Here is an 18,599-nt window from a genome sequence, read left to right as displayed (position 1 = left end):
TCTCTGAATTCGGGCCAAGGTTTCGTAACGAGCAAGCTGGATTCTATTGCGAGAGACTTTCATTGTCCTATCCATTTTCTTTCAAAGAGCGGAATAAAGCTATTGTTATTGCTTTCGCGATATATTATTGTTATCAGAACAGAAATCCAAAATTCTAGCATGGTCGTCGTTTCATATCATTAAATAAATTGCGGATTTTTATGCATTCGTGGAAAATTTGTACGTAGAAAAATCTACAGAACGATAGGCAAGAAAATATTGAAATATTCGAAAGTAAAAATGTACATCATGAATGATTTTTGTTTCAATTCCATTTCTATATCTCGTGAAAAATATTAATTTGTACGAACAGCCTAGTTGTTATATTTATATATTTGCTTAATTAATATTTCCTTCGTACGAAGAATATTTTTTTTATTATTTTTTATCGCAACAACAATTGCAACGATTTTTTTATATTTAATAATCAACTTCGTAATTAAAGAATATTATTACGCGATATTATTTATATTTTACAAAAAAGGGGGAAAGAATTATTTCATTCATTTGATGCACGCGTTTGATGGTAATTTCATTACCATTATATAATAAACATCATCGTGTATTGATTAATCGTTTTATCGAAATCAGAAATAACGAATAAGCGCGATAATAAACTTAATTTACTTTCTCCCTCGAATAAAATTTCGCGTATCTCGAATGAATTAATAAAGCGTCCATTTCTGTTTATCTCCGTTTATATATGAATCGTAAATTGAATCGATCGATTTCGTTATCTTGTAAATTTGTGACATCGTTGATATAAAATCGATCCTTTTGATCCACTGAATATAACAAAATTATAGTAAGTAATTTTAAAAAAAAACTCATCGAACAGAGATAATAATTATATTCGGTCTATAAATCGATCTAATTCACGCGACACGGAATGAATATCGGGAATATTTAAAAATAATCAGGGACAGAATTTTTTGTTCAGGAAATTCAGGATCCCTTTTGCGATGGGGATGGGGAAAAATTTCAACGGGGAATACGCGCGCTACACAACTCTCTAGATTTCTCATTACAAGAAGAATTTTCTTCGCGGTGAATGGCTGCGATATGACGTACCCAACTACCTTTTATTCGCTTCCATCGCGTTGCATTTGTTCTTTCCTCGGTGATTCGTGATTACCGACCGAGAAAAGAAGAAATTGAGAGAAGAGGAGGAAGAAGAAGAAGAAAAATGTGCGAACAGAGACAGGGAATTCGAATTAATTCAGGGATACATGGATACATAATAGAGATCGGAAGGAATCAAATTTGTCGATGAAAGAATGGAAAATGAAAATTAAAAATTTAAAATATTAAAGCAATTCTTCGATTAGCAAACGGTTTAAGAATAAATCTGATCGATCGGTAAGAATGAAATTTGTCGATAAATTCAATTTCTTTATTTAGGCAAACTTATCGCGTGAAATATATTTATAATAAGTATAAAATAATAGATTGATCATTTTTAGGTAGGATACGCGTTTTCAAAACGTCACAGTTCAGTTTAATTCAAATTCGGAGATATTAAAGTATGTAAATTTACTCTTTCTTTCGATTAAGAACAAATCCGGTCGTTCGGTAGAAATGAAATTAAAAAAAAAAAAAAAAAAAAAAAAAAAAAAAAAGACACGTTCAGTCGAGGAAAAAATAGAAGTATCGACGCCGAAAGTTTCGTAAGTCGCGGGCCGTTCGCAATTACGAACGGCTGGCACGCTCTCAAGAATTCCTTCCCCTCTCCTTCCCCCCACCCTCTACAACGGCTCGACGAACGGCGGCGTTCACGTTGTCCGCAATCACCGCAATTTTCCGCATTGTGCCGGTTGAACGGCGCCTGTACGTGAGGGAAATCATTGTTTGGCGACTCGTGGCTGGATAGGGAGGGGAGGGGAGGGGAGGCGGTGGATCGAGCGGTCGTCCGTTGATCGAGCGCGATAATTCGGAAAAATAGGAAATTCTTCGCTTTGAGGAGGGGAGCGGGAAATATGGAACCACGGGCCCGCTTTGTGAACCTAACCCGCCTTTTCTATGCGCCCCGTGTCACGAGATCGCGCTTTCTTCCCTTCCCTCTTTTTTTTCTTTTTTTCGCATTCCATCGATTCGAAAGGATTGTTCTGCTATCGGGGAAGGGGATCTTTTTTTTTTTCTTCCGCTTGAATTTTATCGGACAGAGATAGAACGCTTTTACTGATCAGGATCAGCAAAAATTTGAACTTTCTTCTTTCTCTTTTTTTTTTTTTTTTTTTTATATTCCCTATTCCCGATTCGAAAAGATTGTTCTATCGGGGAAGGAGATTTTTTTTTCGAATTTTATAAGAACGTAAAGAGGTAGAGCAAGCATTGCGATCGGCGAAATTCGAACGATCGAAATTAAGAAGCAAAGTCAATCGAATAATTGTAACGAAGTTATGACGTGAATTCAATTATATTAGCTTACGTTGTTTTAGCATTATGGATATAAGATTATTAATATTAGAATAATACACAATAAAAAGGAATCTATTTAATAATAATGGGGGAATAATAATAGGAATAAATTATGTTATATAAACGTGGATCGTACCGATGCCTTTGTTCTTTCTACTGTACTGAGCTCACTGTGTCGTAGGACGGTTCAAAAAGGAAAACGGACAAAACAGAATCGAAACAACAATGGCGTTCATCCAAGCGTCCGCCCAATTCACGTATAATTAAAATAATTAAAATTCTAATTTTTCAGCTCAATTAGCCCATAATACATCGTTGAATTCTGAATATGTACTCGAAAATAGTTAGAATTTTGACTAGTTGAGGAATTGGAATTCTTTCGGTCGTTATTTATGGAAACTCTTCTTCTAGGCGTTTAGAAAATTAGAAATTCGATTGGGATTTGAAATTAATCGAGATTAGTAACTAGACTAGTATTATTTAGTAAGTGCTAATAATGAATGGTAAAAATACTGAAGACTGACGAAAAAAAGGGGGAAAAAAATTAACCTTGACTAACTTTCCATCGAGAAAGTTTTGTTACATTTTATCAACTACAATACAATCGTATAGTTGATTAACAAAGCAAGAGGTAGGAGAATTTTAAGGACAGATGAAACGTATAACGGCAGCTTCTGTGGTTGGTTGGAAACAGGGTCAATAAAACGGCAAGTTTGTGCAGCTTCAGATATCACGACGCTATAAATTGGCAGTGCTCGGTACAAATCATGCCGAGTTGAGCATCCGTTTCGTTGCTCGATGCATAACGGAACGAGTTAATCCGAATTTCTCTAAGATTTTTAACGAAAATTGAGATTATCGAAACTTCAACATGAACAACGAAACAAATTTCAACAACTAGTTTCATACTTGTCTCGTATTGGAACTCGTATTTCGGTCGTTAGTTTCTGTACTAGATATGCTCTTCAAAGTCGAATCAAGAATTACGCTGCTCTAATATAAGATTTGATTTCGCTAATTCAAGTTTAAGATAGAAGTATTTTCGTATTTCGTTTCGTTGTTAAACGAGCGCAGTCTCGAGATATACTGGATGTCCGTGGAAATTGAATTTTATATGCTTTCTAATAGAGAAAGAAGACGATTTTATCGATAATCCAAATTGTTTCTGCCTTGATTCGATAGAATTCAACAATTTTGATTTCATATTAATTCGAGATATGTTTTTCGAAAATTTTATATATGCGGTACTCTAATAAAAGAGAGCGATGCAATTTGAACATTGATAATACACGGGTTACCAATTCAGTTATATTTTTAATGGATTTGACGAAGCGACGAATATAGGAGAGGTATATAAAATCCTGGAATGGGCGCGAAATCCAGCGTGTAAACAGTATTGTTTACATTTTATCTCGCACAGCAACATTGCGGTCGCTTCGTTCGAGATAAAATCGATATTCAGGAGCACGTACACTCCCGCAAAGGACGTCTTCTCCTAGTTTTATTTACTGACCGACAAGAATGCATCGACCACTGATCCACCACACCGCTCCCCACTCTCCCATCCAACCGTATCGCCACGACACCACATGATACACCAGACCGTTGACACCACTTTGCCTTTCACCAATCTCCTATCCTTCACTCATCAGATCCTCGATTTCGTTACCCAAATTATATTTACGAATTTTTACCGCCCTCTATACATAGCCATAACTTATTCTTCCTTCCTCACTATTCTTCCTTATCTAAAGTGATAAAGTAAAAACGAAGAAAATCGATCGAGACGCGAGAAGAAATCTCGATTCCTGATGATGAATAATCGTGATTCTAAATGCTTATTCTGGTCATGTACTACACTGTACGTCCAACGATAAACCATTCGTGAAACTGAACCGATCCTCTACTAAAATATAGATCGATTTACAAAAGATTCTTCCTTCGAACGCAATATTTTAACATTACGCGAAAGTCCAGCTGTCACGTATCGAACGGAACCGTATCTCCAGACGTTTGCACAAATTTTTGCTCTATCATTTCTCGAATCGATACGGAATTTCTCTATTCGGCTCGTCTGTTAGCGAGACGGACTATTACGTCTCGATATTACAATCGTTTCTTCAAATCGATCGCGTGTGGAAAATTCGATATGATACTTAAATTTTTTCTGTCCCTATCGATAATGCAGAAATCAGGTTGTTAATTCTCTTTCTACGCCATGCTTCGATGCACCTATTTAAACATCTCTTCAACGAAAGATCAGATTTTAAAATTGATGTAATAAAAGCTATATAAAACGATTAAGAGGTTGTGATATATTTTTTTAAGAGAGAGAGAGAAAAGCGAAAATTCAGAAGGAAAAATACGATATTTTCGACTTTTTTATTCCAACTTATTTCAAGTAAGAAATCTTGAGATTAAGATTCGAACTTGCTCGAGAGAATGCATCGAACGAGCGTATTTTTTTCGAGAAGAACAAGCGTAGCTCGCCGAAACGCGAACCACTTTTTCAAAAGGTCCGTTTCGAGAAATATATCGCAGCCTTCTTTCATAAACGAGAATTGTTCAAGCCAGAGTTTGAAACTTTCGACCGGGGAACGCGGAACGACAACAACTATTTGCATATACACGACGATCGTATACCTTGCACTATATTGCCGTATCACGTCCATAGTATTTCATTTTTTTAGTACGATTATTTAATAAAATATGTTACTTACTTCTATATCTCGATCAAAAGTTGAAAATAAATTGTACAAAATATCCTTTCAAGTCGATCGACTTCTAATCTCCTGATTTCAAGCAACTTTTTAAAAGTGTTCCTTTCGACTTCGTTAACGAACTATCAACAAAAAATACTGACCAATCAGGAAACCGCAGCGATGATGTCGTCGCTGAACTTTTAGTAAACAGCCGAAGCGCATCAGTGGCAGCACATACTACTACTGCGGCTCTCTGATTGGTCAGTATTTTTCAGTTAATAACTCGAAGCGAAAATTTTCGCAAAGTTAGTCGATAGATTTCTGTGTGCGTGCATGTGTTATTGTATTTTGTGGTAATTTTTATACAGTGTGAACAATATCATTAGACGTCGCTTTCATAATAATTTTCGTAATTTCGTAGAAATCATATGTTGCGTAGTATTGTGTTTTCATATGATATATGATTTGTACAGTGTTTTATTTTCGGAATAAAATACGCGGGAATGAACAATTTATAACCATATATTTATATTTCGGTTATGATCGAATCGAATATATTTCATTGATGCAAACGAGACATACTTGTTTCCGACGGGAAATCAGTATTATTTTTCGAAATCGTACGTTGAAATATCGTTTATTAATTAATCGTTTCCTAAAATTTTACGAATTTTAATAGAAATTTTAAACTGTCTGATACATTCCTGACAACCCAATTTCACAGAACGTTTTTTCCAATTTAGCTTTCCATTGTTCGAATTACGAATTATTTCGTTCGTGTTTCGTTCGTAAGAACAAAAGTATTAATTATATTCTTGTTTTAACGTATAAAAAAAAAGTTACCAACGAATATAACGATTCGAAGACTGAAAATTTTATGGATATAACGTTGAGAACTTTCAGTAATTTCATTTTAAACCAGATAAAGATCGATCCAAAAAAAAAAGAGCCATTGATCGAACGATTCAATTCTCGAATTCTACGCGCGTATGTCCAAGTTAATCAAATTATACACAGCATTGTCAGTGGAATAAATTAACATAATGGAGTTGAAGGGACGAGAGCGCGACATTTTCATAGCATGTGTTTCACATTTTCTCCCTCTCCCTTCGTTTAACATCGACAATCTTGATTTACATCGGTTACATGTCCATCGGTTGCGGTCACGTTTCACGATCAATTTGCGGCAATAGGGTTCGATTTTGTGCATAACGAGTAACCATCAATGATTACAGGAAATCTAAACGACTCTACATCGAACCGCAATGTATTATCATCGATACTTCGATAGCGTGATAAATTTATTAACTTTCGCTCGGTGAAATAAAATCCGTGAAATAAAAAATTATCGAATATTATCACTCTCTTATCATTATTCGATTTTATTATCGTTATATTCAACGTTAATTTTTCTTTATCTCTTCGGAATTATAATTTCTTCATTTTAATTTGTTTGTTCCAATTTTCAAATCTAAACTGCTTGACACAATATTTGCTCATGGAATATATTCCAAACTTTTCAATCGGTAGAGTTAAAGAAACAAAATTTAAACGAATCTCTATCGTCGCGTAACGATAAAAAGGCGAGGCCCGTGATGATTCTGATGAACCTTTTTTTTCGAAATTCGAACAGTACGATATCGACAACGACGTTCGTAAATCGGATGCGTGGAGAGGCGTGGAATCGAAACGCGTTACGAGCTCGATACCATTGACGGATCGAGAACGATATTCGCACGTTGTTCATTTGGAGGGGAAGAGGAGAGTTTTCAATCGAGTTTTCCGCGAACGACTCGCGCGGTATTTATTCATCGTGCGCAATTTGCTCCCCCTCCTCTCCCCTCGTGGTAAATCCACGCTAATGCCGTAATTAATAACGCCTCGTGTAACGATCGCTTTTTGAAAAATTAATTTGAACCGCTTTGTCCCTCCCTCGTTCAATCGAACGCTCGTATTGCGCGCGAATATTTTCAATCGGCACAGCCTTTCGAATCGTCGATTTAACCGCTCGTTATATTCGATTGAACACTCTTTAGTGCGGAGTGCACGATAAATTACATTGCTCGATGAAAGATCGTACTTTTGAATCGTGAAACAATGATTCGTTTTAGCTTAGTTCTCTCGTCCAAGATCGAATCGAAGGCTTCGATTTTTGTGGATTGCTTCATGCTTTTTTATAATTTAAAATTTGTTGCAATCGAGAGTCAAGCATCGATCTACACAATGTTGCCAAACTTTCGCCCACTCTTCTATTCTCAAGATACTATCATGAAGTGGGAGTGCAAGGAGTGCTCAAGAGATAAAAATTGTGGAGAAGTTGAAGACAATGAGCACTTTGGAAGGTTAGTTGTCGCTTAAAATTTTAGAAGCAATGAATTTTGTGAAATATCATCTGTTTGAAAGATTTTTGTTATTATATCATGCGAGAAGTAGACAAGTGAAGATACTTTTCTTTTTTTAGAAGAATTTTTACGCGAATGAATCTGCAATAGATTGAAATTTCTTAAAATTTATTGTTATTTCGTTTTTCTTATTGAACGTTGAAAAGCAATTTGGTGTAATTTTTGAAAAATTAGAAAATTAAAAAAGATTGTTCTTCTTCATAGATTCAAGAAAGATTAATAAAAACTTATATGAATATGATATTAATATATCGTAGATATATCGTAAAACGTTCGACGCTGTACAATTTTCTTTCATTTTTAAAGAAAAGGATGATGTAAAGAATGCAAAGAACGTATGTAATATCCAAGTAACGAGTACTCCTTTCGAGTTGGGGAACAACGCAATAAAGAAGGGGGAAAAAACACGAAAATGAAGAGAGGGGGGATGCGACGGATGCGAGAATTTTACGATTGCACGATTTGATAAAGTTAATGCCATCTTAAAGGGAAAACGGTTATTGCAACCTCTTAAAACCTTGATGATCGTTCTTACATTTTTTGGAACGATCATTTTACGTTCGTTCTACATCTTACTCGATTACCGTTTCGTTTCATAAAATAAAATAAAATGTGAAAATATTTTTTATACAATATATACGATATGTAATAAATTTTTTCATATTTTTTCATATAATTTTTTATACAATTTCTCTTTTCACGAGAAAAGCAAAATTATAAAGATCCACCCAGAAATGAAACTATACCGATCTCTCATTTTTTACAATCGATAAATTCAACGTGACTGGAAGAAATAACTCGATGAACGATAAGAAAAAAAAAAATAATAAAAAAACACAAAACCAAAAAAATACATTTTTCTCGAACACAATCGTACACATCTAAACAGTATTCAGAAAAAAAAAAAGAAAAATCTAATCTAAGCTTATCAGAAATTTTCGCGTTACGTTCACCGGCCCGAACAATAAATTTTTTTCACGATAAAACCGCGGATTAAACAAAAGAGACGAATGAAAACTCTCCCTCCCTCTCTCTGCCTCCCCATTCCACACACACACACACACACACACACACACACACACACACACACACACACACACACACACACACACACACACACACACACACACACACACACACACACACACACACACACACACACACACACACACACACACACACACACAGAGAGAGAGAGAGAGAGAGAGAGAGAGAGAGAGAGAGAGAGAGAGAGAGAGAGAGAGAGAGAGAGAGAGAGAGAGAGAGAGAGAGAGAGAGAGAGAGAGAGAGAGAGAGAGAGAGAGAGAGAGAGAGAGAGAGAGAGAGAGAGAGAGAGAGAGAGAGCGCCTTAAGGATAAACGCTATAAATAGATAACAGAGAGAGGGGAGAAAAAAAAGAGGAATGATTCTTCGATAACCGCAGCCAGTTCGATTTTTTCCGTACGCGATTCGATTAATCGACGTTTTCGGCGACGATTCTCTGGTCGCCGTGTTTCGATATCGCGCATCAAGTGGGACGATTCTGCCCGAGAATCTCGACGAGACTGTCGACTCGTGTCACGATATTATCCCCATCCCTGATCCCCGAGGACAGATATACCAGTGGAATATTCGGTTGTCGAATATCGATCGTTTCCGTATATTCCCACGTATGTAACCACTTGTCGTGCTTTGTAAAAAGCGTATCACCCACTACGATAAAACGAAAACTAATTTAAATGAATGATCCTGTTCGTAGAGAATAAGCGAGAGGAGACGCGGAAATTTTTCTTGGAAAGTTTCCTTCGAGCGTCAACTCTCGTTATATTCTATATGGTTTTGTGCGAATTTTTTTTTTTTAATCTATCTTTTAAAATTTTAATATTCCTCTATTCGAAAAAGAATAGCTCATTTCAAATCTTTTTCTCGACCATTTTAAATTTAAACGTAAATCAAGTCACGTTTTGAAAAATTTCTAATTTAAGTAAGGGTCGATCAATGTGCAAACTCACTTCGACTTATAAACATTTTTACTTTCGCATTACTTTTTGGAAAATTGCAATTTAACTAGTATTCTAGACAAATTCAATATTTACACGCTGTTTTTCAATCACGCTTGTAACTTTTATTTCCCAAATTTATGTTTGAGCAATTCTTATTTCAATTAATATTCGATAACATTTTTCAACTGAGCTATACTTAATTTTAATATTTTTATTCTTAATATGATGAATTCGTTTACAAACACTTTTTTTCAATTACGGTTCAACTTATAAACATTTCTAATATTCATTAGCTAACATTCGATGAAACATTTCCTCGGTTTACATTTAACTTACGTTCTTATTCCATATTGTTTAAGAAAAATTTTTACTTTATCCGATATTGGATAAAAGAAGAAACGTTTTCACTCGATCTGGACGAATTTCGAAGCGAACCGCGACCGAGTATGTTAAACGAGTATGTAGTTCGAAGTAATTTCGTGATGGCCGATCTTGATCGCGCGAAAATTCATCGCGGCGCGAGCCACCCGCCGAGAAACTCGATTGCGCGAGTAATGAGACGCCACGAAACATTCCGTCACGCGGACAGATTCGTCGAACATTCCGAGTAATCCAATAATTCGCCAGCCGTGTGCCAGAAATTGAAATTTAACCCAATCCGCGGCACAGGTCTAAGTGGCAATTTCGCGCGTAAGGCCGTCACCTCCCCCTCCCTCCTTTTCATCCAGACAGAGTTTCTTCCATCCGAGGGGATCCATCCTTTCGATTAATTATTCTCACGATGGCGAGAAAAAAAAAAGTAAATTACATTTTTAATCGTACATCTACGGGGGAAAAAAAAGAAAAAGGAAAAAAATGACCGATAGTTTTTTCCGCTTTCTGCTCTCCGTACAATCGTCTTCGAGAAGGCTATTAACCTTCGAGCTGTACTCTGACGTCAATGATCTTCTCTCTGTTCGACGAATAAGAACATCGCGAATAACGAGGCCAAGACAACGATTCTCTTTATTCCGCATTATTTCACCGGATGAAAAATACGAATTAAGGGTATCGTGTTTTTTTCCCGTTTCGAAAATGTTTATTTTTAGCTCGTTATTTCGTCGAGAAGCACCCACGTTCAAAAGTTTTCGCACAGTTCCTTACGAGAGTTCAATTAACAAGTTGCGTTATTAAAAGTAATAATAATAATTCTGTTTTATATTACTGTATCATATATGAAACAATTTCTTCCAATTAATGGAATATTATTTCAAAATATCGGTATTTTTTGAACGTAACTTCATACGAGACAAGGAACAAAAAATTTCAAATGTTTAAATTTTAGTACTCTATTATTCTATTGTAAAATATATTTTGAAATTGTGTAAAAAAAATATGAAAAAAAAGATAAAAATCATTATGATCTATACATACGGAAATTTTCCAGAATAAATAAATTTCCTTGTATATACCACATATGTAAGCTCTGGATAAATGTTCACTTTCCACGCGATCATTAACGTGTTTAAAAATACGAATAAGGTCACGAGGTACATATATGGAGAAACGTTCGTATTTTAGACGTTTCCTCTAATTTCTGGAATTCTATATTTAACGTAGAAGCACTAACTTATCAACAATTTTGCGGACAACTCTAAGACAAGTTTGAATGTTATCTAGTACGGAGAAAGGTCATCATTCTATGTCCAAACGGAATCCAGAAATTTAATTAATTCGAGTTGAAGATATATGCATCATATTCGCTTCGACATGAAAGAATCTTTCTCGCATTTCCAATGCGAATTATTTTATTTTTACCATATATCTTACCGATCGATGATAATTCATGTTCGTTTCATTTCCATTTCACTCGATCAAGAAGATGAAAAAATTCTTATTAGGGAAAAGATTGCGAAATGATTCGATTAAAATAAAGAATATATTTAATAAAGGAAATAGGAATAAATTACGTTATATAGACATCGTGTCGATTTCATGAACTTCTACTATACCGAGTTCATTATATCGCACGACGGTTCAAAAAGAATCATGCCCAGTGATTCAATTCATACACAAATATACAAGAATCTTTATATAAATAAATTCAATATATTATGATATAACAAATGATATAACAAATTCTTAAAAATTCTTTGCTGTCCTAGTTAATGAAAATTAGTAAACCTAACCTAAACGAAGATTTTTCAATCGTTCGAACTTAATCCTAATCTCTTCGATACTCTTTCTTCGAAATTGTTAACATTTTTCAAATTCTATTATCGATATTCAAATTTAATTAAAATTTGTTAACTGAATCACTCGATGAAGTTCGAAATTAATTAATCTACAACAGAACGAGCCGATCAGCTCGATTATTCTTACTCGACTGAATTTTTCATCGAGGAAACTTTCTTACGACACTCGCTCTTAGAAAAAAAAAAAAAAAAAAAAAAATCGACTCTCACTTTCGTTCGAACGAAATGTAAAATACTCGGTTGAAATTTATTTTTCTCCTCCGCAAGTTTTATTTCGTTACATGGTCGAATTACATGATTGTTGGGTGGCGTAACTGTCGCAAACAGTTGACTTTGTCGGTCGGAATTCTAGGGTCTTTCGCTCATTTGATCAGGGTAACGGGGAGAGTGTTAGACTTGATCCAACACGGTAGGTGGGCTACTCAAACTGTATACGATGTACATGTAGACAGCGAAAACCGCAGCGAACGTGGCCAAAGTGAACACGGCTGTTTCGAATCCTAAGGGAACAAAATTGTGAGTGAAGCCACGAGTTTGGAATATTATTTATACAGCTGACTATTACTATACAGAGTCGAAATAATAAATATATCTACAGTAATAAATTTCAGAAAAATCAGTCTTAAAGTCTTAAAGACTCTTTACTCTTTACGTAGATTTCTTACGATCTTAATGGATGAGATTAAAGAAAGAGATAAGAATGTTGAATTTTAGAAAACTCATTTGGATCTTTATATAGATTTTTGAAGCTTAACAAAAGAATTTAAAAAAAAAATTAATTTTAAGAACTTTTGGCCCTTTATGTAGATTTCTAAAACTCTCAATCCTTGATATTAAAAACGGAAGAAGAGAAATTTTGTTAAATTTTAGAAAATCAGCGACTTAGCGACTTTACTCGAATCCTTTGCCGAAACTTTCGAGCTTTCAAAGTTAAAAAGAGAAAAGAAAAAGGATAAGAAGACTTACTCGAGTTCGCAATCGTAAGACCTACTATCTCTTACGTGCATATATATATATATATATTATGCTCATAGAATTTTTCGAAACTTATATTTAAATCGAACTCTCGAGATGGATCGAAGGACGGTGTTAATAAGACTGTGATAAAAGCTTGGCTAAAATTCCTCTACAATGGAATTTTAGCTGGCTGGAGATCTTATGAAATTTGACAAAGCCGATTACAAAGGCGGGCGCGTTTTATTCGATCTTTCGACTCTCGCCGAACCCTCAACCTTTAAATCCTTCGCTACTTGCGAAATTTCGCAAAGCCGATTAAAACTCCACCATATGAAATATCCGGACGAGAAAGACTTCACCCTTCCAATCCTCGTCTCTATCATCATCGTATCCCTCTTTATCCTTCACGAAAGAAATCAACATTTTTTTCCCCCCTCTCACTTTCTTTCGCCTCCTCGTCCCACGGATCCGTTGTTACTTCGTTTTCCTGCAACGGCGCTTCCTCCGTCGGACTAGTTCCTTCCTCCGTCGGACTAGTTCCTTCCTCCGTCGTATTAGGCGCTTCTTCTACGGGACTAGGCGCTTCTTCGGTCGTTTCTAACGAAAGATCACGGGACTATAATTTAAGTTATTCTTACGACGATTGTCGTTTTGTCCCCATTTTATTACCGTTGTGCGATAAAATAATCGAGGAATTTTGAAGGGAAGATGGAGGAAAGGAAATTTAAACAATGATTTTCTTTATATTTCGTTGAACAAATATTCGTTTTTTTTTTTTTTTTTTTCAGTTTTTCCACACGTACCGTCACGAGTAGATCGCAATTTTTTATTCGAATTAATTATATTTATACGAAAAAACGGTTAGAGTTAACGCGACGAATCGAAAACTTTCCGTTTCGCAACTACATCGCTGACGTTCGATGCAAATTAAAATTTGTTTTCACGATCACAGATAAATAGGAATTGAAATAAAAAAAAACTCTATTTTTTTCTACGATACATATTTTTTCTTTGGAATTGTTACGCGTATTAAAATTTTCCATAAATGCATGAACCATCCGCAGAATTGTAACTGAAAAATAACGTGAAAAATTCGCGACTCGCACGAATCATCGAAAAGAAAATATATAGACACATTTTTATATTCCGATACCTTTCTCCTTTTCCTCTTCCTTCTCGTTTTTTTCATTCTCCATGTCCCGAAACCGATCTTCCTCGGACAAGTGTTGACCGAATTCTTAAAAATTGGCCTGGCTTCAATTCAGCCTCTCGATCACCGTCATCGTGAAACAACGACGAAAGGAAGGAGGGGGGGAAGCAGCAAAAGCACGAGGGATTGAAGAGACAAGTTCAGAGTGCCAGTCGGATTTCACGAAGAGGGGGCGGCGGGCCTGAGGTAGCGGAGGTCGGTAAATTTACCCAGGGACTACGGTTCTGATCCGAGCTGTCGTTTTAAAACGCAAAAACCTCTTCCTCCCTTCTCCCTTGATTTCTCGCCTCCGCCTTTCGTCGGACGGACACAGGACTTTCGAGGCTTCTCCTCTCGATTATAGTCGTCTCGAATTAATCCGACTCTGGCTGATTAAGCGGCTAAACGACTCCGCTGTCTGTCTGTCTCTCTCTCTCTCCGTTGTTCCTGATTTTCTGCTCGAATCATGCAAATTTATGATAAGCGCGTGGCCGTGGTCGTCGATCAAAGCGAGCTCGAATAGAAAACAGGTAAAGGCTAATTTTAGGGAGTTTTGATCGGCAAGAGAGTGTTATTAAGTAAGTGGGGGGGAAAAACTTTCCATTCAAGAGAGGATTGGTAATGTATAGTTTTAAAGAGAGGGAGATGTGAAAAAATCCTCGTGCATCTTAAAATGGCTTGATTTGAATTCAAGTATATTTTCAAGTTTTAATATTATTTTTGTTTAATTGTACATTTAGAGGAAAAGTATTTGTCAACCGTATTTTGAGAAATAAATGTTTTTGGTATTCTCTTTCTCTCTTTGTTAACGCGTGATTTTGAAAACGGTGTGGATTGTAATTTTTTCTTTTTTCAAAGGATGAAAATCTTTCTCGTGCAACTCTCTATCCAAACAACTGAATATTTTGGATACAAATATTTCTTTGTTTCGTTTATTATTTTCGTTCGAGAAATTTATTTCTCTGTTTCGGTATTTGCAATTTTTGTGGGAAGTGGAGGGGAGAAACTATTTACAAAAGTTCCATGGAATTAATTGGAAAAGAGTTAAGAGTCTCGAAACACAATTTTTTTTTTTTTTAAAACACGTTTCGAGACAAGTTTGCAAGAAATTCTCGCACATCTTTCTAAATGCAGATTGAAGTTTCAAAGATGTCGTTTGAAGTTCGATTAAGATTGCAAAGTGTCCTCTCTGAAGAGTTTTTTCTTTAAAAAAGAAAATATAAAGGCAAAACGATTTGGAAAGATTCTCTCCCAATATTCCTACACCACTCTATTATCCATTTTTCGTTTCGAATAGAAAAACGCGCAACAAATTAATCTGTACGATAAATCGCCTCGATCCCTCGTTAAATCGTTTCCAATTTAATCTTTAATCAATTTCCCTTTAACATATTATGATATAACAGACTGGAAGAAGAAAAGAAGGCCATCAGAAGAAATCAGATGCACGAAGATATTTCCTTATCTTTTCAAGCGTTACACATCCCTCTCAACGATACTTACACACACTTCTGCTTCATACAAAATGCGAAACGAGAAACAAGAATTCGATGGAATGAGGAGGGGGGGAGGGGAAATGATTACCCACACAAGGTGGTGAAAAGGGGTTATCTTTCTATTTCCTTTATATATCTACTTGTTGATGATGAATTTTCAATTTTCTTTCCGCCCTCTCTTCTATCTAATCCACTTCCTCCGCCTCTATTTCTTCCTTCTCGGGAGCTGTTTCGCGCAGTTGAATCGGGACCTCCGCCTCTTCGATCGGCCCTTGCTCCACTTCCGACTGTTCCACGATCCTCGATCCCTTTACCGACGCGTTCGCGGACAGTTGGCTGGGCTTCTTCGGATTCTGCGAGCTGCTCCCCTCCTCGCCGCCTTTATTCTTCTCTAGGTTCGAATCCAGTGGAGTGTTTATATATATATATATATATACATATTCGCGTGTTTTTTCGTTTAATTATTAATTTATTATAATTTATTAATTTAAAAATTTATTAATTTATTATTAATTTAATTAATATTATTAATTAAAAATTATTTTTATTATTATTAATTTAAAAATTAATTTTCTCTTTGGATCGAATCGTGTTCACGGCCAAGGAGAGTTCGATTCAAAGGAAATTTTTACGTTTTAAATCAAATTTCAAAATTAATTCGATTGATTCTGGATATCGATGATATTTAACCCTTTGCGCTCGACGACTTTTTCTGCATCTTTCTAACAAAGAAATATAGATATAATAAAGTATCTATTCGTGAATCAATACCGCGTTCTTATTAGCCTCTGAGCGAAATTAATTTTCTCCCGATTTTGAGGTTATATTTAGAAGATTTAATTTTTAAAAAACTATTATTATTGTTTATGTAAAAATATATAAAAAGGAAATATAACGCGTATGATATAATTTAAATAATGAAATGGAAAAAAAAATCAATGAATATTTATTTTTAAATATTTTTAAATGTAACATTAAAAAAAGTATACTTACTTAATTATAAAATGTGGTATAGTTTTATTCGCTATTTGTATCTATTTGAATCCAATGAGGCTAAGAAGGGGGAAATACATACATGAATTGGACAATTTGTATTACAAATTGAGAAGAGAGATGGCGCTGTGGCGACTGTCGAGCGCAAAGGCGTAATCTTTGATGGACCGTTAAGAAAGATCAAGATAAAAATTGGATCTGTGAACGACAATTTTATAATTCCTTTCCCGAATTAATTTATTAACGAGATCGACAAAAGCAAACCTGCTAGATATTGCTCGCGCATCTTTGCTTTTAAGAATGCAAGTTTCTTGCAATTGTTCTCCTTGGTGCATCCAATTATAGGCATCTTTGACCCGCTCTCTTATAAAGGATCTACAAACGAACAAATTTTCAACGTGAGTTTCATTTCTTACGTCCCTTTTTTTTTTTTTTCGAAGGAATCGAAAACAAGAAAAAAATAAAATTAAAAAAAAAAAAAAACCTTCGTTCGACGTTTCAGCTCCGACGTTCCTCCTCCTCAGAATATGGATCAAATACAGCTACTCCACAATCCGCATTTATCACTGACTTTGCATTTACTTTTCTTTCTGCTGTTCTCGTATTTGCACCGTGCTTCACAAGCGGGAGTTTTGAACGTCGACTGTTCCCAAAATGCGATATTTATTACAATTTGCTCGACGCGATCAACAACAACAGGTTTTTGACAATTTTTTCTCTCTCTCTCTCTCTCTCTCTCGAAATTTAACACGCGATCGATTAATTTAACACGATAGCCTTCCTGGCTACGCTTATATCGCAGTTCTCTCGTTTACCGACAGAGAAACGTTAGAAAGCAAGATATGAAAAGTCAGATATTTTTCTCATTTCATCGTAGTAAAGAACGTAGCCTTTTCGCTGAGATTTCGATTTCGGCACAATTTTACAGAATAAGAATTTATGAGGGATTATTGTTCACAATTCGATGAAATCGGTATTTGTCGAATTAACTCGGGCGCGTCGAGCGCCCCCAGCCCCGAATATCCCGCAACGTCGATGGGAATTCATTCTCGTGTTTCATAATCGAAATACTTCCGAGGCGCATACTTTAACGAGCAACAAACCGGTGATCTCTCTTCTTCTTCCCTAATTTTTCGTCCTGAGAATTCGTTTTTTTTTCTTTTTAAAAGAACGACTCTGCCTCGAGTCGATCCTTCGTTTTTTCGAATAAAATCTCTCTCGTTCGTTCGAGATTCATCGAAAAATTCATCTTTTTCTTCTTCTCCCCAATTTTTCGATATCGTCCAAAAAAAAAAAAAAAAAAAACGACTCTGTCTCGTCAAAAATTCATCGAAAGAAGAGAAAAATTAGAATATATAGCCTAAGAAAAAAAAAACTATCCATCATATCCTAGCCTGATTCTCATAGATACAATCATACAAAGATACAAGGGTTGGTTTATTAACGAGTTTCGAGTAATTTAACTACGCACGATCAGAGTTGGATCTTCGTCATCGGGGGAGACACAATCGGGCGCGCAATCGAAATTATCTGGCGTGGCCACGGTGCGAGACTCGGCGTTTCCATTCGGTTGATCGTTCGTTTGTTCGCCAGCTTGATTATTCGAGCCTTCCTGGGCGGCCATTTTCTTTGATTTCAACCAATTTTTTCCCCCTTTTTCTCTATCCACCGAGCATTTTCGGCGTCTTCTTCGAGAGAGAGAGATCTATCTCCTCGCCAATAGGAGATAAAACAATTCTCGAGATCTGGGGCTATCTCTTTCTCTTTCTCTCCTCCTCTTCAAGATGGATTATACAAAGAAAATCATGCTAGAGATTCGGTATTTTCGTTGTACGATATTCGTTGTCTCATTTTTTTTTTTTTTTTTTTTTTTTAATGTTATTCTTGCCTCGAGATTTTTATTTTTTACTTTTGGCTCGATCTTGGAACGTTTGACGCGAAATTTGCGTGTTCTTTTTTTTTTTTTTTTTTTTATATCGAGAGCATTCGACATTAAATCGATATTATTTTATTTCGGAAAAAAATTACGTGAAATTTCGAGTCGAAGATTCAAAATGTGTATATACATGTATATATATTGATGTTACTTACTTATTGAATATTTTCTTCGATTCTCTTCGAGATTGTAAAGGGGTTTTTCAACTATTTGCGACAGTAACTTATTATTTCTTTTTTTTTCTTTTCTTC

General features: G+C 35.5%; 2 protein-coding genes and 1 long non-coding RNA gene across 15 annotated transcripts in view; 1 reads left to right on the top strand and 2 right to left on the bottom strand.

The window, feature by feature from the left end:
• The window catches only part of LOC100865927 (cyclic nucleotide-gated channel alpha-3), a 61,020-nt gene that overhangs the window by 24,431 nt on the left and 17,990 nt on the right, over nt 1–18,599 (bottom strand). The gene's annotated exons all lie outside the window — the stretch shown is intronic.
• Nucleotides 1–18,599, top strand: part of LOC105736302 (uncharacterized) — a 44,199-nt gene that overhangs the window by 20,488 nt on the left and 5,112 nt on the right. The window lies entirely within an intron of this gene.
• Nucleotides 12,024–18,573, bottom strand: LOC116415410 (uncharacterized). Of its 12 annotated transcripts, none has more exons than XM_086904296.1 (8): nt 18,504–18,573; nt 17,884–18,189; nt 16,897–17,055; nt 16,677–16,787; nt 15,427–15,810; nt 13,888–14,378; nt 13,176–13,331; nt 12,024–12,277 (listed from the first exon to the last, which is right to left on the bottom strand). In XM_086904296.1, the coding sequence occupies exons 6-8, from the start codon at nt 13,928–13,930 to the stop codon at nt 12,168–12,170; spliced, it is 309 nt and encodes a 102-aa protein (XP_086760422.1). In that variant the 5' UTR covers nt 13,931–14,378; nt 15,427–15,810; nt 16,677–16,787; nt 16,897–17,055; nt 17,884–18,189; nt 18,504–18,573; the 3' UTR covers nt 12,024–12,167. The 12 variants fall into 12 exon arrangements, with proteins under 12 accessions (XP_086760422.1, XP_086760424.1, XP_086760419.1 ...); XM_086904298.1 differs by having other exon boundaries at nt 13,888–14,437; nt 15,560–15,810; XM_086904293.1 differs by having other exon boundaries at nt 15,560–15,810.

Source organism: Apis florea, unplaced genomic scaffold (assembly GCF_048593485.1).
Source record: "Apis florea isolate Af1SG1 unplaced genomic scaffold, ASM4859348v1 contig_2350_pilon, whole genome shotgun sequence".
Lineage (NCBI taxonomy): Eukaryota > Metazoa > Arthropoda > Insecta > Hymenoptera > Apidae > Apis > Apis florea.
The sequence above is the reverse complement of the archived record's forward strand: the minus strand, read 5'-3'. Positions and strand labels throughout refer to the sequence as shown.